General features: G+C 40.7%; 1 protein-coding gene across 1 annotated transcript; it reads left to right on the top strand.

The window, feature by feature from the left end:
• Positions 1 to 830: 830 nt before the first annotated feature.
• LOC121813520 (leucine-rich repeat-containing protein 17-like) lies at positions 831 to 11,881 on the top strand (the record flags this gene model as incomplete). Its single annotated transcript, XM_042217339.1, is given in 3 exon segments — positions 831 to 890; positions 1,618 to 1,786; positions 11,726 to 11,881. Coding segments are annotated over 3 exon segments (385 nt in total), but the record flags the coding sequence as incomplete, so codon positions are not given.
• Between the last annotated feature and the right edge of the window lie 1,312 nt (positions 11,882 to 13,193).

Genomic DNA, 13,193 nt, shown 5'->3' on the forward strand with positions numbered 1-13,193 from the left:
TAGTCAGTTTCATTTTTTTATGAAACTATGTTCGTCAACTGAGCAACGTACATAACAGTGGTCTATGTTTAATGATCAGCAGGTGGCCTGGAGAGAACTTGAAGACAACAATCGATTAGCCCCCGCATCTGAAGGTAATAAGGTTGCATTGCAATGAATCCGAGAGATTTCTAACATCAGCACAATCGTGTCACTCAAAGCAAATTGAAAAAAAGGTAGCGATATTACCCTATTGCTCGTAGCAACACGCAGAACCAACCGGATCTTGTTTTATTTTTATTTGTGTCTCTCAGGCACTGTTGTTTATGGATTTAAAACTAGGATATATTTCATCATTTAAAACATCTTTAACATGTATTTTTTACACTAAAAATATGTAATTTGAAAAGTTAGATACTTGGAATTACAGATAGAGAAAACTGATCCATGCTGTGTCTTTCACCACTTGCAGCACTTTGGGTTTACTGTTGCTGTTCAGAAATGGTAATCTTAACATAGTGCACCACTGTATTTTCCAAATGTCTGACATCTGGCTCCAGCAATATGGGAATTTTAAACTTCAGGCTCTGAAACAGTTGCCTATACATCAGTGGGTAATGCCACAGTAGTTATGGCCATTTTTTATATAGAATCTGTGGTATAACATGGGGTCAAATGGCCGTAGGAGGCTAAATTCCTACAAGCTGCAAACTGCAGACGATTGAAGTTTTTTAGTACAGTAAAGATAAGAATAATGCACAAGTAAGCTGATGGTAAATGCTACCATATTGTCCAGAAATGCAAATAAAACAACTCGAGTACATCTCTCCTTTCAGGTTTTGAGGGACAACATGTTTGCTCAGTTCACCCAGCTGAAGAGCTTGGATCTCCAGCAGAACCGCATCTCCAGGGTGGAGGATGATGCGTTCAGTGGCCTCTCCCAGCTCAAAACCCTGCTCCTCCAGCACAACCAAATGACAACAGCCTATTCTTCGCTTGTTTAACCCTCCAGCATCAACACCAAATGACAACCAGCCCTTCCCACTAGAGGTATTAGCTGGTTCTTTTTAAGTTCTCTCCTCCTACTTGTACAAACCCCATTTAGAGGTGTTCGTATTGCTGCTAATAGCAAATTGGGACATTCACCTTAATGTTATTTTCTTCTGGGAGTGTGAGCTCCGCCTTACTTATTCGTGCGGGCGTCTCTTCTATGACAACTCTCTGTCTGTAGCTGCCGTGGTGACACCTGTGTCTTGGAAAGCTTGCTTGATCAGAAACTGCGGCAGGCCCAGGCCAACACGCAACTTGGGCAAACATATATCCGTGCAGCATCGTATAAGTGTAAGCATACCGGTGCTAGATATTAGTGTCTCTCGTTGTGGGGAGACGTTATACATCTAGTAGTGAGGGGCTCGGAGAACTAAAAGAATTGACTTGCCCTTTGAGACACATGCTGTCTGTTGTTTACGGCAGAAACAAGCGGGCCAGCACCGTGGCTATTGTTGTGAGATATGATAGCCTTTGAAGCCTCGCACGGTTTCTCGGCACTTAAAATACAGGAAGGAGGTGAGAACGCCTTCATGAGATGCCATCCTTTAACAATTTTTGGTTGAAGATGTTTTTTTTATTGTTGGACAGTCATCTACTATTCAATGGGCATCATGGATGCTGTGTGAGGAAGACAAGGGGCCAGAACCTGGAGTTGTAGAATGGCCAAAGCCTCCGCCAAAAATAAGGAAGCCAGATGCCACCTCCATGTGCCGCACGTACATGTTTCCCAAACCGCTGCTGGATTGCAGCAACAAAGGTGAAGTCAAGTTCTGTCTCTCTATATCTTTATCTATACATTGTGACCTATTCTTTAAATCTGTGTCTTCTTGCCTTGAAATCTGAGGCAAGAAGACACAACTTGGATGCCATTATAATATAAGTTGACGTATGCAGGTCTTGGTTGGGGCAGCAGAGGTTACCTATTAGCAGCATTGCTATGAGGATGCTGGTTTGTCCAGATGTTTTAGAAGGACTGGTGTGAAGGTTTGTGCAGAAAAACTTGGACTAAAAGCACCTTATTAAAAAACTCATTTACAGAGTTTGTTATGTTCAAATGGTGTTTATTAACTGTGAGAATGGGGGGGCGGGGGGGGGGGGCGTATTCTTTTTTTTGGACGGTGAGCATTATGTACTGGATGGGGAAGTTGTGGTTAGTAAAAAATCATCTGTCTACAACTCCAAGCTTTATCTATATAGAAGAAAAATCGTGGTTGAGACAAAATCAAAGAACCCCTATATTTACCGATGTATTCTTACCATCTGGATTTCTGCCGTCTCTTGGTGTTTAAACATTCACATAACTGTAAGTGGTTTGTTTATTATCTTGACATTTATCAGTTTTGTTTGCTTATTAGCATACTGGTGTCTAAGATAAGTTGCACAATTTCAAAATTACTACCAAACGTCACTAGTGTTTTATAAACGACCTAATAGTTATGCTTAGAGTCCCCTAACTTCTTATCTCTTATTCCATACGTCCAACTAAAGTTTCCAACACCAACACAAAGAAAGAAGCCATGTTGGGAAGTTAGGATGTGTTATTTTGCTTATCACCTTTGTTTCTCCCCTGCTCCCCATCTTTCAGTTCTCTCCGTCTACGTTTCCCTTTTTTCTTGTTCCGATTGTAACTTATACCAATCTGGATATTTTAAATGTTTCTCTGCATCTCCGAGTGATGGAGTGAAATAAAAGATTGAGGCTGGTCAACTACAAAATCGCACTGGAAAAATAAAAGGCTGAACCAGCTAATGTTTCGGGAAAAATGCGAAATAAGAATTCAGGTTTCTGATACAGTTCCTTTTGGAGGATAGTTTGGATCTAAAGTCCTTCAATCGAAGAGGTTTACTTTAGGCACATCGTTTGAGAAGAGTAAGAGTTTCTATGGGTGTCAGGTTAACTTTGATTATTGAAAACCTTGATTTCAGTAAGGGGGAGCATAAATTCTACACAGGAATTGTTTTTTCAACTAACAAACTTGAGGTCTGAAAATCCTTAACTACGCTGAAATGTCTTAATGTGAACTCCGTTTCTGTTGCTAGCTAATAATTCACTGATAGTTAGCGGTGAGAGTGTTTGAAGATTGGATAACTAGATCGTTGGCATCTGAAATTCTGTTTATCATCAAAGTGTATGCAAAGCGCCTGATTCTGTTTGATTGTGAGCAAAGTAGACTGTGAGAAACATTAAGTTATGAGTCACTAGGCAGCAAGCGCGCTTGTTAGCGCTTATATTCGAGAATTTTATACTAAAAAATGTGTTGCTTGGTAATCTTTTGAAATGCCATCAACAGTTAAAAAGACATTTTATGCTAGAATAAGAGCTAAGACATGTAGTTGTATAGTAAGTTTAATAATATTCATTTAGTTGAATTGGACATGGTGTCATGAGTGAGGCAGAAAAAAAAGGGAGGCTGATGCTAGCACAGACAATTTTTTAAATATTAACAGTCGGATTGAAGTTACTATAATTATTACAGGAATCCACCAAGACTCAAACTCAGTAATCTGGCTATCAAGATAGTACACATTATTTCATTGCTGGTATACTGAGATATCAGTGTAACTCATTACAAGTAGCTCTGTCCATTCTCGCCCAGGTGGCCTTGTGGCTAAACTTAGGGTCCCGCTTCCTTTGTTGCAGGTGATAGGACAGGAGGTTCATAACTCTGGCGTGCTGTGAAGGAGTACTCCCCATACAGTGACATAGGCACAGTTCGTATGGTAGCTTCTGCTAGCCGGGCACCGCCGCTCTTTCAGGCGCAGCTACTATTACAGTCCTGCTGTCCATTTGTCGTGTCTAGTTCCGCTGAGAAACTTAAGGCGCAAAGAGTTTTTTTTTGTTGAATTAAATGTTTGGATTATTCAATCAGCGCGGCAAGCTCAGAGACGTGTTTTGTCTTAGTTAGGCAATTTCCTACACTGGCCTGTCTGAGCCGTCGCTGGGGCGGAAATGGCTTAGCTACATCTCGTTATGCTTTGATGGCCGGTCTTCGGAGTAACACCTGTCCTTTATGTCAGAACTAGCTTGGAGCTCCAGCCCTGTCTGTGTGAGGAAACAGTTGGATTGCTCAAGTCAAAAGTGTGTGTCAATAAATTATATGGAAAATCCACCCCCTTCAGAGGCAAATTCGTACAGAGTGGCTTTTGCTGCTAGGAAGTGAGATGGTCTAGATTATCTGGATCAGTACCTGCGACGGTCTCCTCCCCTCAACTTCATCTGGAGAACGGAAGTCCGCCACCCTACGTATGCAATATTATGCCTTCCTTCGTGTTCTTCAACGTTAATTGTCGACAAGGCACAGATTAACAATTGCCTCTTCATTGGCCTGGGTGCGATTATACTCCGTTTGAACCATGAAATTAACATTAAGGACCTGCTGATTGAGTTACCTACAACTCTAGTGTGTTATTTGCAGTTACAAGCCTGTTTGACAGGATTTAGTACCTAAGGGTGAGGGATCAAGTTGAGGTGTCCCCATGTACTCTCCTGGTATATTTCAACAAAAAGCTTGAGAGCTACGGTGGTGGGCTTAGAGTCACTGACCGAACTTCCTTATTGAGTTTTTCTTTTCTTTTTTGCGTTGCTTTTTGGTTGTGATATTTTATTGTTTTAGGAGGAATTTGTGATTTTTGTTCACTTCATCGAAATCGTAATACGAGATAAAATATCTTAATTTATTGAGATACTCAGCCGATACACCTGATTATTTAATTTTAGAAAAGGGAAAAAAAATACAAGAAGCAATGATGGAACCACATGAAGCTGGTCAGTTTATGAACATCTTTTGTGTCATTTCCTGAGGGATATTTAATCTAGGCACATTTGCTTAACATGTATTCGTTACTGAGTTTTTGGTTGCAGAAGTTGAAATCAGGTATTGATGATGAAGGAAAAAATTCCAACCGGAGCACCTGGGCCTTCCAGAAGGCTATGAAAAGGTCTTATTTCTGGGCCCTGGCTTCGTTCGGGCTGGAATTCTCGTTGAATTCGATGTATAGGGTTGTTTTGGTTGAAAGGCTTTTGGAGCACCGGCGTGTCATTTTACGTTGGAGCTATTTTCTTGTATCATGTTTGTAGAGAACTTTCCATATGTTAATTAGGCCTTATCTTGCATATCTTAAGTACTTCGTAACTTGGTGATACTGCAGCCATTATAGCCTAAAAAAATTCATTTATTATAATACACTTTACATTTATTCCTTCTGACCACCCAATGTAAACAAATGATTAATTTCTTGGATTGGCGCTTTGAGCGTCAAAGTGCTATTCAACTTAAAATGCAGTTTTGAGATGCTGGTTAGACTGACCCTTCCAAAAAAAACAGAATTTCCTGTCTCCACAAGCGATTTGTCGCAAAGACTACACGCAGCCTTAGCTACCATATGCACACCTTTATTTACCAAGGTGTCGCATGCTCCATTAGTCTTAATTCACAGCGATGTGAAAGACTCACCGCCAGTCATTGCAAACACTTGATTGACAAGGACTTGTGCTTACCAGTTTTTAGGTTTAGGGGCAATTACTTTATCACAGCACTACACGTGCGCTCTAAACTTTGCAAATATAGTCCAAGTTCTCACCCAGGTTTTCACATCTGGTTCTATCTTTGCATTAAGCTGTCACTATGAGACTGTTGTCATAGTGACCCCAGTGTTGCCTTCAAAAAGACAGATGGCAATTTCTGAATTTGTGCAGATCCCTCGTGGTTACTTTCATGTGGCCTCTCCAGTTCCTCTTCTATCTTCTTTTTGTTGCCCTCTCACCATCCATTTAATTTAACACACTGTTTAACACACACTGAAACTCTGACACTTTCTGCGTCCATTATTCTGACCAAGTCCCACATGAGGATTTGAATACATCTATCAATGGCGAGCTTGTATCCTCCTGAGAAAGCAGTCTTTCATAGAGAATCTACAAGCCAAAACCACACAATGCAGCTTCTGTGTTGTAAGGACTTGAAGAAGCTTTTGCATATTTTCCTAATTATTTTTTTTCTACAGTAAGACATTTGAATATGTTCTTTATCTGAAGCATCATAAGGTTTCTCTGTTTCGCTCACAGGGTGAACATCCCATCCATCTCTCCACAACTTTCCTTTTTTATGCCCAGTAATGGTTCTCCCCATCCTGCCTCTTTCTAAACCACACCGCACCATAAAAGCTGTATGTGTTGTGCTTAATATGGTGCAGCTGTTGTGCATGACAGTTAATTCCTGGTTTTGTGCTTTTGATTTGAAAGGATGCCCACGCTGCATATTTACTTCTCATTTTGTTCTTTTCCAGCACTTGTGTTTTCATTTAATAGTTGTATTAGCCGTGTGAAATCTAATCTAAGCATTACACTTACATGATTTCCCCCTAATCGTTTGTCTATTTGACAATCTAAGTGCTTAGAGTTTTCTTTGCTGTAATTCAGCCCAAATGAACTACTGTTGTAGTGTCTTGATGCATGAAACTAGCACTACTGAGGTTAGTTTCTTGACTATTAATATGGAAATTGTCATGACCAACAACAACCACTGATCAGAGACCACTGATCAATGGCCATTCACACAGGGTTGTGGAATTGCTGCAATCATAACATTGTAAGATGCTGTGATTCCTTCAATTCAGAGATGGTCTTTCCCTTTTTCAGTAAACGGCCTCCTTGATTTCTTCAACTAACCTGTAGGTGTGAATAGAGTGCGGAGTCTTGGTCTGATGAGTTAGCTCTTTTGTGTTTTGCCATGCACTTCACCAGAGGTTGTGGGGTTTTCCCCGTTACTCTGTGGGGGACCAGATCCTTGGGGTGGACCAATTTTTGGCACTCTAAGCACTTAGATTTTGGCAACGCATACTGATCTGTATGCGTTGGTTTATGTTACACATCAACTTTTGAATCTCACAGTCTAAGAAGGCTAACTTGATATTTTGGTTAACTTGATGTGTTGGTCCACTGAGTTAATGTGACCAGTGAACCGTGGTATATCGTCAAATTTGATTTTCACCCAGGTGTCATCCACATACCTGAACCAATGATTTGGTGGTGTTCCAGGGTAGGACAACAGAGCCCTCTTTTCCACTTCTTCCATGAACAAGTTGGCCACAGTGGGTGAAACTGGGAAACTGTTGTTCGTCCATGTTTTTTTTCTGGTTTTTGTACTGACCCGTTTTTGTAAAAAATGTGGAAAGAAGACAGTTCCAAAAGCAAACACACTTGGTCAGTGCTGAGAGTGCTCCTGTTGTTGAAGTTGAGGTCATTCTGTAATTTCTTACGAGCTGCGTCCACTGCTTCAGTAATGAAAGATGTAATAACATCCCTTTGTCAACAAAATCTAATGTCTTTTGGATGTGGTGTTTAGAGCTGCCTACCAACGTGTTGAGAATTGAAGCCAGAAACTTTGAGATGCTATAGGTGAAGATGATGGGGAAGGCATACTGTAATAAAAGGATAGAGTACAAATAGCACAATGTATCTCCAACTGCCACATCTGTAAGAAAAATAAACATACAACACCTGGAACACAAACTTTTGAAAATACACAGGTGCATAAATCAACAATATGCCTGTGTGTGTGTGAGTGTGTGTGAGTGAGTGTGAGAGAGAGAAAGAGAGAGAGAGTGTGAGTGTGTATTTGTGTATTTGTGTGTGTGTGTGTGAGTGTGAGTGTGAGAGAGAAAGAGAGAGAGAGTGTCGAGTGTGAGTGTATGTGTATGGGTCTTTGTCACGAATGTACTTGAAAATGATGGTTAGAAGCCACAAAAACGAAGCCCGGGAGCCAGAAGCAGACAGAGATGGATCGGGGAAAACCGGGCCACCCGCAGCCCCCAAGAGTACTGAAGACCTAAGGCCAAACATCTTCACCCAGCAGGAGAGGGAGGGATAAGTACACACCCCCCTCAGATTATTCCTCAGCACTGTGATTATATTGGTTTTAGGGCCATGGTGTGACGTTAATGCCCATTTATCTACAGTGTCTTAGTAAAGTCCTTGGCCACTGTTATAAGAACAGTTTGAGTTCTTTATAGTTTGCTTCCAAGAACCCAGACTATCTTTTAGTTGTTAAAGTGCTCTTGAGCAATAGCTCTTCTGTGTTTTTCACAGGCTTTCAAGGTTTTCCTTTGGACATTGGCTGCTTTTTCGCTCATTTTTAGTCCAGTCTTGGTACGTGACCGTTTTCAGAATGTCTGTCAGGCTGAGTAGCCTGACAGACATTGATGGATGAACCAGTGTTGTGTCTACGCATAACAGAAACCTTAACTACACTAGAGTATATAAAATATTCCATCACTTCTGATATTGTAAGATGTTATACATAAGCCAGACGTGTTAAATGAGAGCAAAATACATCTTTCCATCTTTTAACAGTCCCCCGCGCCCAACATTATAAATCTCATGATGATGCTCAGAAACCCAGTTTTATGTTCCTAGACATTGTTTTCAAAGCTGCTGTTACAGCCGGTAAATCATAGATTTCAGTGGTAACAAGTGCTGTGTAAAAACTTGGGACATTTGACATCTGAGTAGGCAGCACAAAAATGAGTCATTTGTATATGGTGACTTGGCTGCACATACACCCGCACTCATAGCACTGTTATAGCTCTCTATGGATCTCGTGGATCACAGACAGCGGGCAGATCGTTAGCAGAAAACAAAAAGACCATATTTTAGGTTGAGGAGAAGTTGCTGTGGTTTCAAGGGTCCTGACTGCAATGTTAACTGTTTACCTTTTGGGAAACTTTTTTACTTTTTCACACTGGGGTGAAACGGTCACAGAAGCAATCAATTTAGCATGGGAGGAGCACTGATTTGGTCACCATCATAAATATAAAGTAAACAGTGTTTCTAATAGGTTTTCCACTTAATAATAATCTCAACTCTGTTGCTAAGGGTTCTGAATAGACTAAGATTCATTGCACTGCATATCTGTGTTTCTTTCTCTGCCATGAAAGCATTTACATTTACAATTTAACAAGTAAGGTGCATTTGACCTCACATGACATGTGGAACCGAGAAAGGCCCATCCTAATATATAAACTACTTTATTGCATCCTAGTGCTACTATGCAACACATAATACTGCCTAACATAAACATGTGAAGTAACCTTTTCCCCCGTCAAAAGTGGGGTGTGCTTCCAAAAAGGCCATAAATGGCTGCTTACTATTCACTATGCACAGTGGACCCCCTGTAATCACATCAGCACTGTAAAAAATTAATGGCTTCACTTTCTGCTGTCTAAACAGTATAAAAAGGTTTTGCAACACGTGCTCTGAGTGAGTTCAGTGTTTTTGCACAAATTGAATATTTGCTTTGCAGGAATGACTGAAGCGCTTCATGATATTTTATGGAATCTGAAGCCAAGAAAGAAAAGACTCTGGCTACGGTCCGGTACTTCACTCCACATATCTATTTAAATCATCCTTAGTGCGAGCACATAAATAGTAGAGTGGGTTACACAGATAAATTTCCAGATTGATGCTCTGCACTCCTACTAAATAATGTAAATAGCTTCGTTCTTTGTATTGAGACTGTGTAAATACTGCATTTACTCCCTGTGTTCCTGTGTTTAACTACTATTAGTTGTACTAATACAGGAACCTCTATGCACTGCATTGGTGAGTGGCCACGTATATTACTGCTAAAAAGTTATTTAAAGTTGGCCTGTTGAAGTGAACCAGGTGATTCAACTTAGACTACAAATAATAGATTATGACATCTGTGAGAATTTAAAAAAATATATATATTTATAATGGATTTTTTAAATAGATTGAGTTTCCAAAAAGGAAACGTTTTCTCATGCAGCTATAAAGCATGAAGCCCTTTTTAAAAAAAGAAAAGTCCAAGAGGTACAGCTGTTCACCGAACTAATGACTTCAGCAGATTCAGCGAGAGCCCAGTGCAGTGATAAATGACTTTCACACTTCCTGACCCAGGTCCTTCCTCCGTATCTTCCTTCATTCATCTGTCTCATCAGTAGAGACATGTTAACAGATGTTAAAGCAGGAAAGTGCTTAACACTTTATCTGCCATATCTGTGCCATGAAAAAAGTGACTCCTGATAAAAGCTTCCTGAAACTTCCTGAAAACACAATTATCTCCAAAAAAGAAGAACAAGCAAATCGGTCTCGGCTCACCCAACACCGTAGCTCAGCTTTTTGTTGAACTTTTACTACCCAGAGGGAAACATGGACTTCTGGTCACAGACACTACTGTCACAGCTGAATACACAGTGTAGGCGTAGGTCTTTATTTATGGTAAAACACCGAAGACCACAGATGTATCTGTCTTTGCAATGGAGGATTTGCGTTTGGCTCGGAAAACTGAAGTCCGATTTCTCACAAGGGAATCAGGAAGTTTAAGTCTAATGTTGGAATGACCGCATTTCCCTTTCCTAAAAAGCTGCTTTGACAACATTTCAGACACATTTACACCTATTGGCAGGCTGGGATTCCCTTTAGGTTTTCCAGAAGAAAATTTCTCGCCACATTGGACTGATAACATGTGCTGGAGTGCTCTCTGAAGACAATTTTTGCTTCCCTGCATCACATCACAAAACAATAATCATTACACTTCCTGAGTCTGTTGGCTACATCTGTGTGTGTGCTGCATGTGTGTGTGTTTTCTTGGAGTCTGTGATGATTAATGGCACCATGCCTCCATAATAAAACCAGCTATAACATCTGTGGCAGTAAAGAGTACAACATCTGCGCTATAAATGTGTCCATAAGCATACTTCTGATGCAGCCTGTGTAAATAAATACATTCAGGAAACATCTTTGTATGCTTTGCCACACACATTTCATTCATGATTTTACTTACAAATCTACAAAAAGTTGGCATTCAATACCAAAGCAAAGCATTGTTTAATTATGTCTTAGGCCGCGCTTGCTGCCTATGCACACTTATGTTTCCTCCAGTCTATTTTGCTTCACAAACAATCAGCTATGATCCTTTTGATGATACAGGTTGCATGGGCCACCTAGTCTGTTTTAAACAGCGCTACAATGTGATTGGCACGGCAGATGGGACTTCCAATTTAAAAGATATTCATGATGTTGCCCACCATGACAGGTTCAACAAATCTAATGACTCAGGAAACCACAAAGTCTAATCTGTGAAGGCTTTGATCCAAAACCTCCAAAAGGTAAACTGTGATCAGAGAAACCTGAATCTATTCATTGTTAGTGCCGAACATACAGGTTTCAGCCTTTTATTTTCAGTGGTTTTGTAGTGACAGCGTCAAATCTTTATTTCACCTCCCCCATCACGGCAGGAGGAACATTTATAAAATCTACCTCCGGTGTGGGACTTTAATTCAAAACTCCAGAGAGGCTCTGTTATAGAGATTGCGATACGTAGGACGCTTTGACTGTTTAGTGCATTACTGACTTCAAAGACAAGTATGAGTGTGTGTGAGTGATGCTTCCAGTGTAAGCAGAAAAGAGATCCCTCTGGCAAATAAGTGAAATGTTGTCATACATGATGTCCCCTTTGACTACATCTTGAAAATGTAAAAAGTTGCACACAACCTGCAAACCATCTTGAAGCCATAAAGATGCAGACACATTTCTGTCTGAGTTGAAGAGCCGGAAATGTTCGCACCCTCTGTTCACATATCTTTTTTTTGTGTGCACTGATGATAGTAAAAACTTTTGTCTTTCAGGTATCATGAAAGTTGAAGGCCTAATGTTTCTGAACTTTTTCTGTCTGCAGATTTGATTAGCATCCCACCTGACCTGCCATCTGACATAGTGAGGATGGATCTGTCCAACAATAAAATAAAACATCTCAAGCCAAAACATTTTGTGCTGTCCAAAGACCTCAAACTTCTCAACCTCAGCAGTAACAACCTGCACCATATAGACACAGGTAACAGAAGCACCGCTCACATATTCTCTCTCTCCCACACACACATGTGAATCTGAGCACTCGTATCTGGATATCCAAGTATTTTGTGTTGTCACAGCACAGAAAACAGACCCAACTGCACAACTCAAAGATAAGATAAATTCCATTTTTAAGGGTGGTTCAATTCAATTGTGTCTATATAGCAGCCAATCACAACAATCTCCTTAAGGTGTTTTATGCCAGGGATTAATAATAAAAAACAATTAAATACAGAGTGGTGTATAAACAAAGAGATTTAAAAGTGGTGAGTGAAGAAGAAATGCTCAGTACATCATGGGAAGCCTCAGCCGCTTAGGTGTATTGCAGCTTTTCACAGGAGGTTTTGCAGGATTCGGGGTCACCTGATGCCCTAACTACACTACCTGGCTTGGATTTAACTAAGCAAATAGGTACAAGCCTCATATTGGACAATTACTGCATGGGGGATTATCTTTCAGCTGGCAACAACTTATTTAACCCCAACTGGTGCAATGAGTTCTTTCTCATTTCATAAACAACCGCGTCGAAAGACACATCTCATGATCGTGAAAAAGATGTTAGTGTGTTTGAGAAGGGTTAAATCATTGGCACCCATCAAGCTGAGAAAACATCTAAGGAGATTGCAGAAACTACTAAAACTGGGTTAAGAACTGTCTAGTGCATTATTAAAAAGTGGAAGGATACCCATCATCAGAAAAAAAAAAGTAGAACTCAGAGCTATGTTTAATAGTAAACATGCACAAAGCGAAGGGAACTCAAGGGATTGGGACTGAACAGCTGTGTAGCCATAAGAAAACCACTAATCAGTTTGGCAAACCAGGAAAAAGGGCTTCAATTTACTAGGGAGCATAACGATTGGACTCTGGAGCAATGGAAGAAGGTCATGTGGTCTGATGAGTCTAGATTTACCCTGTTCCAGAGTGATGGGCGCATCAGGATTCGAAGCGAGGCAGATGAAGTGATGTACCCATCGTGCCTAGTGCCTACTGTACAAGCCTGTGGGGAACGTGCTATGATCTGGGGTTGGTCAGGTCTAGGTTCAGCAACAGTATGTGGTCCCAGAAGGAGGTCTGACTATAGTGAATGACAAGCTTATTCCATCAATGGGTTTTTTCTTCCCTGATGGCACGGACATGTTCCAAGATGACAATGCCAGGATTCATGAGGCTCAAACTGTGAAAGAGAGTTTCTGGGAGCATGAGACATCATTTTCACACATGGATTAGCCACCACAGAGTCCAGACCTTAACCCCATTGAGAATCTTTGGGATGTGCTGGAGAAGGCTTTGCGCAG

Source organism: Haplochromis burtoni, unplaced genomic scaffold (assembly GCF_018398535.1).
Source record: "Haplochromis burtoni strain Fernald_Lab_line unplaced genomic scaffold, NCSU_Asbu1 Contig_14, whole genome shotgun sequence".
Lineage (NCBI taxonomy): Eukaryota > Metazoa > Chordata > Actinopteri > Cichliformes > Cichlidae > Haplochromis > Haplochromis burtoni.